The following is a 17,913-nucleotide window of genomic DNA, read 5'->3' as shown; positions in this document are numbered from 1 at the left end:
AAAGGGCCTCCAGGCACTCCTTAATTCCTTCAGTTGCTATTGCCAGACAAAGGGCTTGGAAATTAATGCTGACAAAACAAAATGCATGTCATTAAATCCCAGTATGCCAGATAGAGGGTTCCTGACCCTGAATAGCCAAAAATTGGGTATTGTGGAAAACTTTTCCTATTTGGGTGTTGTGCTCGATTCCAAACTAAGTTGGAAAGCCCAAATCGAGAAAAGCAAGATAACATATGCCCAAAATGTCAAGCCAATTTTATGCAAAATGAATACTAGCACGAGCAAAAGTGTAACCCCGGTTTTAGAACTTTTTAAATTTAAAATACAATCTGCTGTGCTATATGGAGCAGAGATATGGGGCACATGGGCCAAGAATAGTTTTCAAAATCTGGACAACAAATTCATGCGTGCTTCTGTAAGGGTCCCTAATAGTACACCTCTTTTACCTCTCCAACTTGACCTGAACTTTAGGAGAACAGACCACCTAGCTATCCTAAGACCATTAATATTCTGGGTTAGGCTCTGGTCCACCCCGGAACTGATAGAATACAGAAATGGTCTACATGAATTGATCACTCTTGATTCCTTTAATTCCATCCAATGGCTAGTGCATATTAAAAAATGGTTTACACTCCTGGGCTTATATTCAATGTGGGAGACTCCCGACAAAATGTCCACCTCTTCCAAACTAATAGTTAAGCGAGCTTTTTGGATCCACATGAGCGGAAATTTAGTGGATGGAAGTAGTGTTGGCTCCGCAGTCCAGGTCTTTCTGTCATTGAAGGATGAGTTCCGTTTTGAACCATTCCTGGACGAGATAGAGCCACCCATTGCAAAAACCCTTTACTTAAAGTTCAGATACGGGATACTTATGCTTAATTACAACACCGAAAGATGGGCACAAAAAAGACTGGGAGAATTGAATGTTAAAACGGGGTGTTGCCCTATGTGTTCCAATGTCTGTTCTGAGAATGAGGTTCACATGTTTTTTGTTTGTAGCGCCTACATGAATGCTAGAAAGAAATGGCTAAAACCAATGTGCAACCTCTTGGGAACTAGGTCCTGCGCAATAGCTTTTAGGATCATGAAAAGTAACTCAACCCAGTACATTGTATTTAGCATAAGTAAATTCCTATACTCTGCCTACATAACCCGTAAGAAACAAGGACAGGTACTCTGAGTTGGAAAGGTGTATATGTTTACATAACTCTTACATTTTTAATATTTTTATATATTTTTAAAATTGAAATGAAATGAATTGTAAAAGCTATTCTTTCTCCATGTACCATTTTCTTAAATTGCTGCCATGTTTACAGCTTGATTTTCTATGTATGTATGTGACTTTTATGGCCAAATTGGCCGAAATAAAGTAATAAATATATATAAATGTGTGACTACAAAGGACACCGCCCCCCTCTCTGTTTAAGAAGCCAGTATTCCCTATAATCTGGGGTCACGTGCCCTTTCAGGTAGGATTCACCTGAGCACATTATTTATTTTCGTATTCTGTCACTATTTTCCTCTTCACCTTATACAGCAGGTGAATAAAGCCCACCTCAGAGTGAGTTAGGGATCCCTGACCCGGAGGAATGCCCCAGACTAAGGGCTTATAGGATGGGCAGAAACATGTTGCCCTTACTTTTAAAGCGGTGCGAGTCATTGCTGTTAAATTATCGCTTTTCAACTTTTGTTTAACCTTACCTAATTTACTCACTAATAAAGGCAATAGTGGGGATACATTAAAGTGTTAATTCACTGTCCTGGATCCCTTCACTATCAAGAAGCTTTCATCTAAGAACTCCTTCCTGCAGTGAGTCCAACAGGAGGTTGAGTCCTCCCTGGAGGTACTGTCCTTTCCCGGGTAGGGAGAGGTTGCCGATGATGAAGCATGACAAATTTTGCGCGTGAGGCTTTCTCAGGGTTTCGGCGACGGTAAAAGTGTGACTATTTGGATGTTTATCCTCAGGCAAGGACACTAATTGTGCTTTTCACCTGTATCTGCCGTATTTCTTGTGGCAACAGTAGTTGGAGTAACTCCTCTTTGGAGTGTGCCTACTCCATCAGTCCTATTGAAGGTGGCTTTTTGATTAGTTCAATGCAATACTCATTATTTAATATGTTTAGTATCCACATGTACAAGGTAAGTGCGTGATGAAAGTAATTTGGCCGCAGGCCCCAAACTTTTTGGGACTTTCCCTTTCCCGCTGCCTCTCCTATGAAAGGCCTGGCGTGGAGGGTGCTGCCACTCAGATGGTGTGCTATGGGGTGTTGATGGCTGGTAAAAGAATGGTTGTTGTGGGGTTCTGAAAAAGAAACATCTATTTGGTGGCCTAATTGATATGCCCCCCTTTCCTGAAAGATCCTTTAAAGTGACTTAATTGTCTCAGCTGTTTCAGACTTTCTTAATTTGCTGCACTGCCCCGTCCACTGCCGGGCCTAACCTGGAAACGGGTGGTTAGAGGCTCTTACCTCTGGCTTGAATACAGAGCCTCTTAGCCATGAGTGTCTTCTCAGAGTTGTTCCCATGCATGTTTGCCGGCTGGTGTATTTGTTGCACAGAGGGACGAGGCAAGTGCTGGCAATGCTTTTACACTTCTTTCTGTCTTTGCTCTATTTTCGTACTCCTCCAAGAGCTGTTGCATAATTTGATGAATTTCCTCCCACTGCTGGTGATCGCAGCTGTTTAATAAGGATAAATAATGGATTACAGACCTGAGAGTGCTAGAGACAGTCTCTCAGTGCGACCCACGGTTAAGGGCTGGCCGCGACGAGTCACTGCTACGGTGGGCCCGACTCCAGACTCGCGCTGCATTCATCATCAGACGCCGCAGGCACCGAAATATTGGCAGCATAACAGGTAGTGATGCAAGCAGCTGGCGAGCTGCCCAACTTATTTAGGAAACCTAAACTGCCGCCCATTAAGTCCTGCATGGGCTTACAATTGGGCAAATCATTCTTGCAGTCTTTGTGATGCATAATGTCTTGTAAATGCCACCGTGAATAGAGAGCCAAACGAGCCAGCCCCCAGGCCTGAAGGCGGCAGCAATCAGTTGGTCAATCAAGAACTCTATAGCTGTCAGAGCAGAATGCAGTCCGCACTGCTTTGCTCAATGCTTAATATAGCAGTGCTCCAGCACTATAAATGCGTAACTTTGCATTTTGGTGCGGTGATGAGGCCCACCGCACTAAAATGCTTTAGTCTAAAGCCTGATGCGTAGTACTTGGCTGGGGGTGGAACTGCCAAAGCTGATCATCAAGAGGTGAGGGATCTGTCTTCATATTGAGAGTGCCCCCTCAGGTCAGCAACAGAAAATACCAAATGTCAGAGGACACTGCCAGGATCACTCCAATGAAGACCACCCTCTCAGGTGGCATTCTCCACTGGTTGCTACACAATCCCAGCCAATAAAGCAGGGGCAAGGTGCACCACAGAGGGTATAAAAACAGCACTGGAGAGCCCACCATGTAAGGAAATGCCTCTTTTTGCATAATCACCCCCCTCCCCAAGGTTTCAGATTGTTGCGTTCTTTTTCTGTTGACTAAGAGGGCACTGAGATCTGCTAACCTGACATCAGTGCCAGTGCCCCCCTGACCCTTAAACCTGCATGTTTGATTGGCCTAAACCCAAATGTCATAAATTAACTTACTTCTAAGTTCCTAGCAAATTGTATAAGGGGCACCCAGAGTAGGAAACTGGAATTGTGTTGTAGTTGTGTGTCCCCCATATTTGTGCCCACAGAAGAACTTTCAACTCTGCCAGTACACTGAAGTTGGCTAACCAGGTTCCAGTGGAACTCATTATGGTACAATTGGTACACACTTTAGCACTCCTGCAAGTCCCTGTTAAGTGGTACCTGTGGTACCTAGAGCATGGGTACTAAAGAAGGTCCCTAAGGACTGCAGCATGTATTATGTCACCCTAAAGAACGCCCATGCACATTGCATGCAGGCTGCCATTGCAGGCTGCATGTCAGGGTGCAAACCATGAGCTAAAACAGGACATGGCACACTCAGTGTGTGCCATGCCAATGTCACAGCATGTAAAATATGCAAGTCACCACTACAGCAGGCCGTGTAGCCCTAAGGAAGGGTCCATTATATTACATGTGAAGGCATATCTGCCTGAGCAGCTATGACCCTGTGTTGTCTAGTTCAATTACTAGATGATACAAGTGAAATGGGAAGCCACCTTAAGTATATGTACTGGGCACTGGACATTACTAGTTCCCCAGCTACATGATGGCTTTACTGAAACCTATGATGTTTGGAATCTAAACACCTTGTCTTAATATATCTATACTGTTGCCAGTACTAGATTTATTATGATATGCACCCAGAGGGCACCTTGGTGGTGTCCCCTGAAACACCTACCAGTATCTAGTGTGCTGGCTGACTGGTACCATCCAGCCTCCACCAGAGATAAGTTTCAGATTATCTGCAGGTGAGAGCCCGCGCTCTGAGGCCAGAAACAATATCTGCTCTGGAGGAATGTGTTCACACCTCATCCAGCAGGGTGGCCAGTGATTTAGCATATCAAGGCCAGGGGCTTCAAAGTTCCTGCCGCCTTCGATACGAGTCCTGGGCTTCCCTAAGACCTGGAAGATGCCACCCCCTCCCCTATGGCCCATTTGGCACCAGGACCGGCAGGAATTAGCTATGCAAACAGGGGAGTTGCACCACCAGCCTAGTCATACCTCTAAAATGCCACCTGATTTGCTCCACGATAGCAGGATTCGATCATCTTGTTTTTGGTGGAATTAGGAACTCTGGGACAGGGTTATGCCCACTCCCAACAGGAATTGCTCATATAGTGGTGTGTAGTGACCAAAGGGGTATGTAGCCCATTGGCTACTACCATTGACTCCCCTTACCATTGCTAAATGTAGTATTCAGATGGCCCCCTGACACCAGGAAATCAGATTCATCTGCCTGAAAGAAGGACGAAGAAGAGCGAAAAACGTGATAACTGTGGACTAGCATTAACTTTGGCGCAAAACCATGCCTGACTGATGCTTGCTCAGCAATCACAGACACCAACTTGTCCAGAAGTGGAATAACCTCCCCAGACCCTTGGAGGTCTGGCCAGCACGTCCCCGACCCAGCAACATCTCCATTGGAGTGGGAGAGCCACTCTCCTGCTCCAGCAGACACCGACTGCAGCTGCCCAGTAAACCGTTCTGTCAAACCCTGGGCCCACCGAGGGACCAGCACCCCAGCAAAAGGTCTTTGTGCCCCAGGAGCACCATCTCCTTGCCCAGTTTGGAGACACCAGGACCCGCCCTGCACCAATACCAGAGTTACCAGAGCCAGTTGCAAGTACCAAGGCTTGTTTGTGTTCAGTTGGAACACCACTGCCACCAAAACATACCTGCACGCCAAAGGAGTCCGAGAGTCGCCCGGCTGTGTTTCTTTACCCTCTTCTACAGGTACACCGGGAATGGTGAGAGCCTCTAACTCACCAACCCGCTGGATAAAACACCTCTGCACCTGAGCACCCCTGCCCGGGCTCACGTTAACCGGCAGTGTCTCTGCGGTCCAAAGACCCGCAAGAGCTGAGTCCCTATCTTGGGTTCTGCCAGACTGGCACCCCTTGCAGTCTTTTCTTACATGTACTTTTCCCCATAGACTTTAGCACGTAGCGTTCGAGGCTACCCCTGCAGAAAGCACCTCTGAGGCCGGACACCCTAGGGCAGGTAAACTTGAACTCTTGGGGCTTTCTTGGACCTTGGCCCCTACTTACCTTAAGTCCAAAAGAACAGTTGTGTAAGCCATCTGTAAGTATACCTATGCATTGTATTTTTCTCCCACATGATAACAGAGCGTGCGAGGCTCATGCCTCATATGTAACAGCTGTCATTTTCTACTGTTTTTACTGTCAAATTTGATAACGTCTAAAGTACTAACCTGATTCCGATAAACTTGGTGTCAAAATGTATACAAAAAGACATTTTCTAAATTGGTCTCTAGCTTCTTCTTGAGTCTGTATCTCGATCATTGACTATGTGTGTTCAACAAATGCTTAACATTACCCTTTATTAAGCCTACACTGCACGTCCATACTACCACAAAGAGCATTTGGGATTAATAATTTAAGCCCTGTGAACCAATAAGGGTCATCTGGACTTTCTACATTGTGTACCTTGTTTTGGAACATTACATAAAAAGCCTGCTTCCTACACCCAAAGCCTGTAAGTTAAAGTATCCTCCGTAGGGGCTGCAGCACTTGTTATACCACCCCAAGTGGGATAAAGTAAAACGTGTGTCCCAGCCTGCCACAGCAGACTGGTAAAGCAGTTTAAAACTGCTAACTTTGCTTTGGCATTTCAAATATTGGCAAAGTCGAAACCACCTTTAACATTTTGTACAAGTCACCCCCATAGCAGGCCTACCAAATCCTAAATCCACCAATTTATAATACTCACTTTACGAAAAGGACATGTGAATAAGGGTAATGACTAAATAATTTTTATATTATGCCCTAGAAGGTGGCAAGAGATGGAAATGATGAACCAATTTGGGAATCCCAAAGAAGTGTAAATACTGCCCTCACCCACTCAATGAGTGGCATGCTTCATCATAAGGCTGCTGCGACTCCTTGGCGCAGACCAACATCCGGGGAAGAGCACTAAGAAAAAGAGAATATAGAAAAGAAAGAAATCATAGAATAGGGATCCCTCACGCAGAGAAAAATGTCCACGTGGGTGTCCGATACCTTTATTATGGATCCCACTTGACAGGATTAAAAAGGATTCAAATAAGGGTATATGGGAAAGCAACACCACCATTACCCTGTCTGCCGTATCAACATGTTTCTGCAGTAAACATGTATTTTGCTGTAGGTTGCCGTCCGGCAGGGTCGATGGCATTCATCAGGATACGGATCCCTAAAGAAGGTTCTAGTTACGTATCCTCCTAGTCTTGTCAATATCTGGTAGGGGACTCATAAGTGGCTATACTTGCCCTTTTCGTAGACACACACCGTCTCTTGTACCTATAAAAGATGATAGTAGACACCAAGGTTAAGTATGATAGTGTTAGCTCATCATCTACCCTCACCTCTGGCTAGGCAATCGTTCCATCAGACGAAGGTGGTAATTACACAATTTGTGTGATCGCCTTTCCTAAAGGAGGTTAAAACTATTTCCCCAGTTAACGAAAGAAAATAGGACACTTTACAAGGGTTCTAATTTATTCACACATGCTCAGTGAATCTCAATGGAAACCTATTTACCTGACTTCCATCAATGATAACCCTAACTCTGGGACAGAGTGATGATCCCGTCCTGTAGTCCACCCTGAAATAAAGAATAATCTCATTATAGCTTAGGGTAGATACTGCCTTAATTGTCTCCTGCATGTTAGTGAACGTCCCCAAAGTATCACTCTTCCAGTTAATAATGAATGCCTAGTGGGACTTGTATATCAGGGAGGCCCATTCCAAGGAACTCCCTCATGTGTTCCAACTCCTGTACTAGCAAAATAAATGATTCAATCTCACGTACAAGCAAAAAAAAAGTATAAAACAAACACTAACATAAATGCAATAATTAAAAGTTAGAAGACCACTTAAGTCATCGTGTTGGACTATTGTGCTGTAGCTCTGTCTAAATTACCTTCCCTTTTTTTACCGGCAAACAGGTCATGAGAGGATCAAAAAAAGTGGAGCTTGAAACAATGGAAAGTTGCCCGATTGTCTGATATTATCACTAGTCTGAGACGGCGCACTGTGTGTTTTCGGAACAACTGTTCCATATTTAACACTATGCCGTTCTCGCAATTTTAAACCTTTTACAGATTTGCAACCTGCCTGATATTCTCATTAGTCATAGAAGGTACTATGTAGATTTATTGGAACAACTATTCCGTGTTCAACATTATGCAGTTTTCGCAAATAATTTCATTCAAAACTCGCAATCAGCCTCATTTCCTTAGACCCTGTATTGTGGTATAGTATAGTATAGTCACCCGGTTTTGCCTTATGACCCTATTCTATGATTTCTTTCTTTTCTACATTCTCTTTTTCTTTGTGCTCCTCCCCAGACGGTCTGCACCAGGGAGTCGCAGCAGCCCCATGATGAAGCATGCCACTCACGTGTGTGAGGGCAGTATTTACACCACTTTCTTGGTATATAAGAGGTGTTCCTGGCCCCCAGAACTCGAAAATCCTTGAACTGGAGAAGAGGACCTAAGAAGGATTGCTCTGCTGACTGGGCAAATAGAGGCTGCACCGGAGTGGGACTGCATCTGCTGCTCCTCGGTCTAGCACAGAAAAGGACTGTACCTAATATGTCCTGCTCTAGGTGTCATCGTCACGAGGCCCCAACCAGATGCAGAGGATTCAAGAGTCAGTTGGCTGACTTCCTGTTCGCAGCACAGGGTCACAAAACCTAAGGAAGCCTGCCTGGGTGAGAATTGACACTCCTTGCTTAAGAGACAGAGATTCGATGCTCAAAAGTTGCATCCGAGTCTGCCATACCCAGAAGAGTCATCGGAGTGCAGTTAGGCTGCCCAAATGGAAAGTTATTGCTAAAAGGAGGGAGCCATTTGTTATGTTGTGCCTGGTAACCAGTAGTTCAGTAGGACTGGGCTTCTGGTGGACCAAAGAGGACTTTGACCCCTGAGGCCTAAGTCACCCCACCTGGACCATGGACTAAGCAGTAGCCCCAGGCAGTGCTCAGTTGACCGCACAGCATCTTGAGCATCAGTCAGCACCTTCAACATCTTATATATCCCTTTCATCAGGAGCACTTCATAGAAGTCAATGGCAAGTGGCCATAGAATGCTGGAACTGGAATGGAGACTGCTTTTCTTGGGAAGATAGCAGTTTATTCGGACCTTGTTGGACCGTCTGACTTGCTCCCTACCAGAGGTGGTCCCTCAAAATAAACCAAAGTGACTGCATACAACCTTTATGTAATTTTCTGATGAAAAAGTTGAATTTGTCAATGCTTGTATGTGGCCGAATTAAAAGCCTTGATTTAATGTTTCTTTAAAAATCTATATCTCTGGAATCCTGACATGGATGTTTTTCATTTTCATGTCCATAAATCTATAGAAATATATAATCTATTTTTATAAATTGATGTCAGATTTCTCAAGAGTCTTGTATTTATTATCGTCAATCATTTTGGTGCTGTTTAAATGTTTTATACATATTCCTTTGTTGAAGCCAGACAGCTACCTAGGGCTGAGCTAAGGTTTGACAAACAAAGCTTGACGGGTTGGATGTGTATTACACGGTAAGGTCACATAACTACACCATATAATACACTCCAGTTCCTCACAACTGCTTATCCACGCATTCAGTCTGGCTTGGAAATATACAACCTCCTGAAGTGAAGATTTGTGGAGAGATCCAAACACCAATGTAGCGCTGCAAATTGGTAGTCTGGGACCTCACTGTAAAATGTGAGCTTTAGGAGGAAGAAAAGAGTGTCCTGCAAATTCAGTGCCAAAAGAACATTACTCAAGGACTGCATTGTCTATGACTGACAATGAAGTGCAAGATCCTCAAGCCCAGAATGGGTCTGGGGCAACTTTTACTACTTGGGGACTAAACAGTAGAGAGCTTAAAATCCTGTGCCCCTCTCCTCCTTGGGCACCATTTCTATGGTCACTTTTAGCAGCAATGCCAGGACATCTTTCTTCAAGTTCAAGGTCTGGACTGAAGTACACTTCCTGGCGGATGGAGGCTCAAGGAGTGCAGGAAAATGGAAGGTTGTAACCTTTGTAGACAACTGGAGAACCCAATGATCTCTGACTCTCAATAGCTTGGAAAATGTAGACCCTCACCTTGAAAGGAAGCTGTTGGTGGAGGGAGATCAAAACAAATGGACTTTAGGGCAGCAGAACCAGGGGAACAAATGGGGTAACTGCAGCAGCTGCCAGGTCCTTTAGAACTACGTCACACAAGAAAAGGAGATGAAGCTTTGCTAGGAGGGATGCCGTTGTGGGAAAACTGGACCCTGTGACTGTGGAAGCTAGTTCAAGTGAGCATACCATACCGTAGCTGTTGTTAAGGCACTCCAAGGAGGAGTGTGCTTTCTTTCCAAACAGTCTCACCATCAAATAAACAAACAGCCTGGATGTCTCCAAAAACATAAGCGGAGCACATCCAGGAAAGCCTGCACTCCTTAATGCCATTGTCATTGAGTGCAATATTATGTGAGCTGAGACTAGTCCCCATTCAAAGTCTGTTTTGAACAAAAACAACTTTAACTAACTTTGAAAATGGGCAAGTCATATGATCTGGGGAGGCTAATTGCAGTCGGCTATGTTATTCCTCACAAGGACATAATGCCTAAGGAGAAATGTGCCACTAGCAGTGCATAGGGGCAGATTACATGAAGCAAAAACTTAGTTCCCAGTGAACTCAAGTCATTTAAACACACAGCCCAGCAATTTTAGATTATAAGACTACCTGCCTGTGTACTGCCAAACTCGAAAAGGATTCTTTCTAAGCAATTAGCATTGGTTCAAACACAGCCCCATTGAGAAGTACAAAAGATTCCAGTGCAGATGAAGATGGCAGCAGGATTTAACTGAGAAGGTTGGATTTGTGCTACGGAAATGGTAGGGACAAATCAAGAGCCTCCGGTGCTTTACCCGCAATAGACGTAAATGAACAAACGTTCGCAGAGGGAAACCCAAAGGACAGCTAATATCACCTGGTATGTACCAAGACTAATAGCAATCTGAAGGCCTCAGTAAAGCCTTGCAGCTGTTTGATAAGGAGGGAAGAGGATATCAGTCTCCAAATCATCTTTCTTCCATGATTCTAAAATCCAGGATGGTCATTCGTAGCACATCTGAATCTGAGCTGACGATTTTTCATATGTGCAAATCTCTAGGCTCTGGGAAGAGGGTCAGTAAGAGGCAGTCCCTAAAAAGAAGCCTTTACTGTCTCCTTAGGCAAATGAATGATTTCCTCTGATTAAAGGGTAACACTGCATAAAATGCAGCCGGAGAGCAGTGTCTGGTATCACATCAGAAGCTGCAACGAAGAAAATCACACCAATAATTTAGATGGAGGTCAGGAGTCAAGCAGCAATGAGGGTTGGAACTGCAAGAATCACCAGGCTAGAAGTGCCTGGTCCATGCAAGAGAAGCATCCCTATACAGTTCCAACATGGTCTGCCAAAAGTCCTCAATTTGAGGCAAAGTGGATGATGGAGCCAAAAATTCCAGTCTGAGCTTTTAAAAAAAAATCACCTCAGCTCAGAGAAAGTAGACGGTGTGGATAAGTCTGTACATGGGCCCGGGTGTAGGACAGTTTCTTCAATTAGGAATAGAACTCGATTATTCTATGCTATGGTGTATTTGTGGGAGGACCACTTGGAAGATTTTTCCCCGTCAGGAGATTTACCGGAGGAAGAAAAGGTTGACCATGTCGGTATCTCATTACAGGGCAAGTAAAAGAAAAATCCCTTCCAGCTCTCCGATGGCCTATTGATGCATGAAGACATAACTACCACATCAAGGATTATGGTCAGGCCACAGGAAACACATTTAGATGTTGCTGGTATAGGAAGGGATGTCAGCTTGGGACCTCTCCGATCTTAAGAGGTGACATTTTACCTAGTCTGCTTATCAAGTTTTGTTATCATTGAAGAATTCATAGAGCTGTGGACCAGCATCAGTAAGGTGTAAAAAAAAAAAGAAAACAACAAATAAAAACAGTGTTGCCATTTCTGGGACGGGGTCCAAGGATGAATGAGTGGAGCTCTGCATACAGAGCAGCGGCAGGAGCCAGGTAATACCATTTTGCAACACTGATAACCACGGCTGGAAAAAACTTTCAGAGTTCAGTTTGCCATCTGGGGATATTCATTACGCGAGTAATCAGTCACAAGACGTGTACATCAGAAATGTATATTACAAAGAAGAGAATAAGTAAGAAGCAGAAGTGTAATTTTACAAGGTATCAAAACAAACGTCAGGGTATAAACAGATTAAAATTACAACAGAATTGTAATTCATACAGGATATTAATATATTAAATGTGCTTCCATTGGTGTACCTGAGCACTCCGAGTTAATCCGTAACTGGGAAGCAGAATTTACCCTCTCAAGATTTCGTGACTTTGGCTGGCTAAATGAGTAAAAGGAACTGGAATGTCTCCTGTTGATAGAAAGCTCTTTAATTCTTGGACTTCTCCTTACGTTAACTTCTGGAAAAAAAGAAACAGAACAGCATGCATCACAATGAGTTCTCCTCGTGTGACATGCCCCTTGATTATCGGTATTTCTATTTGCAAGTGTAGTTTTCTATTCTTATGGTTCGAGCTAGTGATTGTTTGTAAACCTTTAATTTGGTGACATCGCATTAGATGAAAAATAATCTCAACAGGCACCAAACTGAAACATCAAAACTAAACAAACAGTTGAGGAATGTGAAAAGAACCAGCACACAGAATAGAACTCTTGACGAAAATAAGGTATACTCAATAGGCCTACAAACACTGGCTAAACACCCATGACTTGATCACCAAATGCAAATGCTACATAATATATCATAGTTACCAGTTAGCTCAGTAATTATTTGGGTTAGGTTGATAACCCCCATGTGAAAAGAATACAACAAAATATAGGGAAACAGGAAGAGGAGGGTGTAGACTGATTACATCACATAGGCCCTTTATAATGAGATCCAGGTGCACAGCAAATCAGAATACATCTGTTGCACTACAGTTATACATCCTAATTTGGGATATCACTAACACACCTGGAGATGGTCTTCAGTCATATGTTACTCATATAGCTTCTTAGCCAGAATACATAATAATTTAGAACTTACTATTTACTGTGTTGTATTTGTGGTGACAGCTTAAGTAATATATCTTGAGGCGCGGGGCGCCTAGGTTGGCCACAGATAGCTAAGCAATAAGGGCTCTGATTTTAATCGTGACCCTTAGTGTCAATTTATGGCAAAGAAATATTCGACTATGGATAACTACCTTGTGAAAGTAGTAAGCCAAATTAATAAGGATAGAAGGAAGTCACTGGGCCGTGAAAATACTACTTCCACCAATTCAGGCACTCTGAGTATCAGTGGTAATACTATTATAAATACTGTGATGCCTAATGTCCCAGCGACTGAGTGTTTGTTAACAGAGTTTATGGCGCTTCCTGAGTCTCCTGTAGTCTTAGAGCGTCCTGTACCTATGCCTGTAGACTCTAATACCACACCCCTGAATCTTCTGGAAGAAACTAGAATTGTCTCTCTTTCCGAATGCTCCCCAAAAAAAAGGGTTGTAAGGGAGTGCAGGAAAACGAAATCAAACAGAGGTGGGGCACAGCAAAAATCGAACTGCCAAGTCACCACAAAATACCCCTTTACCCAAAAGGGGACTATGACTGATAACTGTGGTAATGATATATTTTCACCAGACACTATGTCCTGTATTATTAAGGCCTTTGAGGACAAATTAGAGGCAGTGGTAAAACCACTAGTTGAAAAAATAGATAGATTATCCGCAGAAGTGCTTAGACTAGGTGGCTCCCTATCCTCATTGATTAATACTCAGACCAATCCGCAGGGCGGTTCAAATGAGCAAGTGGATATAAATGCTCAAGTCCCGTCTAAGGAGAACATCCCCCCATCTAATTCTACCCTAAGCAATCATTTGCCAGATAAAATAATTGCCCTGGACTCCGATACATCCCCCTCAGGCTGGACAATGGTTCAAGCAAAGAAAACCCGCTCTATTAATTTACCCCCTCAATGCGAACCATATGTTGTAGTACTTACAAATGTGCCACCCCTAGATTCTATGCAGTCCAAGGTGCAAAATGAAACACACGACTGTCTCAAACGGAAAACAGTCTCCTGGCTACACCGCAACTGTGGGTTCCCTGTCAACTATTCGGAACAGATTCTATCAACCAGACGGGTCCCCTGGATTGGGAGTGCCAGGAAAGCTTGTAAAGGAGATTGCATAATAATCAACTTTAAACATCCTCAACACGTGGCGACCGTACTACTTAGAGCAGCATCATTGGTACCAACAGAGAATAGTGTGGGTGCACACCCGCTAGGCTATTTTTACCAGCACCTAGCTAGGGGTAAGCAGATTACCACTCCGAGCATACCTCAAAATGTTTTCCAAGGTTTACCATTCCAGATTAATATGAATAATAGGTACTTGGCACTAAGCTCCTTGGATTCAAATGATTGACTAATTCCACCCCCTGCGCCAGATAGGGAAACCAAGCTAACAACTCAAGGTGGAAATGTGTTTTTGTCCATTGTGGAAGCTAGTGATGAAATTGCCCAATTAGGGGTGGGGGTCCCCATGGTAATTATTGATAGCTTGGGCGAGAAGAGACAATCTGGTATTAGGCAGACTAAGGATGGGGGTCCAACCATCGCTAACTCACCGCCGCATGGAAATAATGTATCACATAATATTGCGGACGGTGTAGCTGAATTCACTTCTGTTAGATTAATATCATGGAACATAGCAGGGATATTAAGGAACATGCAGGATGAGGGATGGTGCTCCTACATTGAAAACTCTGATATTATTCTTCTCCAGGAGACATGGGCCACAGATACACCACATAGACTGGGTTATAAAACTTTTAGTCGGGGCGCAGTGCCATCCGCGAGAGGAAGAGCATCTGGCGGTTTGGTGATTTGGATAAGGGTTACTTTGGAGGTTGAAATCACACTACTGCCGATTGATTCCCTAGATATAATGGGATTAAGAATGGTGACTAAGGGGAAAGAAACAATATATTTAATAAATGTTTATAATAGACCGTATCCCCATAGCAAAGATTCACAGGTGATAACCTATCTTGACTCGTTTTTAAATACCTTAAGTCCAAGTAAGCAGGTAATTGTTGGTGGAGATTTCAACTGCCAATATGAGCCGATATTGGGCTTGGATACCTTATTTGAGGAACAGGATATAGCTAATAATGTCCTTTCTGTAGAGTCCATTAATATGGTAAAAAATTCAAGAGCAGCTATGCAGATTTTACAAATTACTGTAAACCATGAATTAAGGGCGTGTAATGGCCGTTTTAAGTCAGATAGACCAGCGGCCCCAACTTTTGGTAGGGGGAACTATAGGTCTCATATAGATTTCTTAATGGCTTCCATGAATCTATGGTACTTAATAAAAGATTTTAATATAGACCATAGATCAGAGAGCGACCACTTCCCCCTCCATTTATGGTTACATCCAGAACCTTTCGTACAAAAAATAAATATGACAGATATATCAAATGTCCCAGCAGGAGATCATCAGGTCTCCAATAATAGACGTGCTATTAAGTGGCCCCACATTCTGGACAAAGATGAAACGATGTTAAATATATATAATTCATTTGCTGACGTATTGGAGGGAAGTCATATGCTTGTTCTAGGTACCCAGGATGTCCTTAACTTACACTATAAACTTGTAGATGCACTGACTCCCCATCTAAGCAAAAGCTACAAAAAGGATCTGAGTCAGAAAGATAATAACCCAGCGACGACAAATCCTTGGTATAATAAAGACTGTCGCAAGGCTAAAAGTGATCTGATTCAGGCTGTAAAAGTAAAGGACGCTCAGGGAATTAAAGACAGTGGACTAGCATATAAAAAGACACTGTCCCAAGCAAAAAAAACCTGGGATGATGTTCTTTGGGATGACCTTTTGATTGCAGCTCACCAGAAAGAACAGGCCACATTTTGGAACTTAATTTCCAAAGGAAATAAAAAAGGCAGCTCATCTAGGGATATATATCTTGATGAAGAAACCTGGTGTAAGCACTTCTCTAAATTATACTGCAACACAAATGAGGAGATGGCCATGGATGATATCGAGACAAATAGATTTCTTGATAATAATACCCGTCTACATTTTAGCCATGAAGAAACTGTTGAGGCACTCCTGGCCATTAAATCGGGTAAAGCACCAGGTCCTGACAAAATCCCCGGTGACTTGCTAAAGCACGATGTAGGAATTTGGGGACCCTATATAAATTTTTTATGTAACTCTATAGTGGCTGGGACACCAATCCCTAATTCATGGAAAGGGGCTGAAATTGTAACAATTTTTAAGAAAGGGGATCGCTATGATCCAGCAAATTACCGCCCCATTAGTTTAATTGATCTTTTACAAAAAACTTTCGCCAGACATATTTTAAATAGACTTCTACTGTGGATAAAAGGGGAACAGATTTTAACTAAATACCAAGCAGGATTCAGGCTAAAAACCAGCACAGTAGATCAAGTATTTAGATTTATGAGTATTTGCTGGAAATATATTAATATAAGAAAGGGAAGTTTGTACGTAGCATTCATCGATTTAAGGGCTGCCTTCGACCTTGTACCCCGTAAATTACTTTGGTCCACTCTCAAAGACATTGCAGTCCCTAGTGAGCTACTCAGGGAAATAATTAGACTCCACACAGGAAACTATGCTAGGGTTAGATGGGGGAAGGGAGGAGAAATCTCAAAAGAGATCCCTGTGAATCGGGGTGTGCGCCAAGGGTGTGTGCTGGCGCCCACCCTCTTCTCCTTATATGTTAACAATATACCCAATTATCTTAAAGATTGCAAACATGATTCCCCGAAATTAGCAGAGGAGGTAGTCACTGCATTGCTCTTTGCTGACGACACAATCCTCATCTCGCAAACCCCGCAAGGTTTACAAAACCTAGTAAACACCTTTAATAATTACTGTGTGGAAAAGGGACTAGAAATTAATTCATCTAAAACAAAGTATATGTCCATAAATCCTCAGAAATCCTTTAGAAAGAACTTGGCCTTAAATAACCAGAAGCTGGAATATGTTGAGAGCTTTAATTACCTGGGCATTATGCTAGACAGTTTACCCAATTGGAAAGGGCAATTGGAAAAAAGTAATTTAATTCTAAAACAAAATTCAATGCCCATCCTAAAGGTGCATGGCAGTAGTCAATCTAAATCAATCACGCCGGCACTTGAATTATTTAAATCAAAGGCACAATCAGCAGCACTTTATGGTGCCGAAGTCTGGGGTTATTCCTGTAACAATACTTTTAGGAAGGAAGAGAATAACTTTATACGCAGGTTACTCAAATTACCAGTAAGAACACCGATAATTCCAGTCTTTCTGGATATTAATCTTAAGAGAACTGATCATCAAGCTACACTAAGGCCTCTACTCTATTGGATTAGATTATGGACAACCCCTGAGTTGAGCGATTACAAGAATGGATTGCTAGAAATAATTAGGATCGACGAATATAAAAGTATCCTCTGGTTAAAACACATCTCCCAGTGGTTCAAAAAGCTTGGGTTTACACATCTTTGGGAAAACCCCCAGAATATGTTACCATCTTCAAAAAACATTCTGAAATCTGCTTTTTGGACATATGTAAAGAACGAAGTATCCACTAATACTACACTGGGTACATTGTCACAGAAATTCTTATCTGTAAAGGATACCCCTATATTCGAACAATTCATGGATGAGATAAGACCACCACTAGCAAAAACACTGTATCTTCAATACCGATATGGAGTTTTACAGATAGCTGCAAATACTAGTAGCTGGAGGGGCAACGAAGACGAAAGTGGTTTGTGCACCCTTTGCGTACAAAAAGCAATAGAAAATGATGCCCATATACTGTTTTTCTGCCCAGCTTACAAAAAACCAAGAATTCGATGGATTAAACCCCTGTGTATAAATCTGGGGTTTAGGTTTTTTAAAGAGGCAGAACGTACATTCAAAGCAAATACTTCACAACTAATAGTCTTTGGTCTAAGTAGATTCCTATTCAATGTATATCTTATAAGGAATAAGAAAGGATACAATTTTTAACACTTAAAGACTGGTTAGCTAATGTACTTGGTTGGTTTGATACTATGAATTTTACTTTTACCCTTTGCAAAATGTATTTTAATGAACTTTTTTATATCATCTGGCTTTTTAAC

General features: G+C 42.7%; 1 protein-coding gene across 2 annotated transcripts in view; it reads right to left on the bottom strand.

Moving 5' to 3' along the window:
• Nucleotides 1-17,913, bottom strand: part of TICRR (TOPBP1 interacting checkpoint and replication regulator) — a 586,714-nt gene that overhangs the window by 181,538 nt on the left and 387,263 nt on the right. For both annotated transcript variants that reach the window (XM_085644448.1, XM_085644450.1), the window contains exon 18: nucleotides 12,020-12,169. In XM_085644448.1, the coding sequence (XP_085500574.1) occupies nucleotides 12,020-12,169 (150 nt within the window). The remainder of the gene's footprint in view (nucleotides 1-12,019; nucleotides 12,170-17,913) is intronic.

Source organism: Triturus cristatus, chromosome 3_1 (assembly GCF_964204655.1).
Source record: "Triturus cristatus chromosome 3_1, aTriCri1.1, whole genome shotgun sequence".
NCBI lineage: Eukaryota > Metazoa > Chordata > Amphibia > Caudata > Salamandridae > Triturus > Triturus cristatus.
Note: the sequence above shows the minus strand (reverse complement) of the source record. Positions and strands in the feature narration are given on the sequence as shown.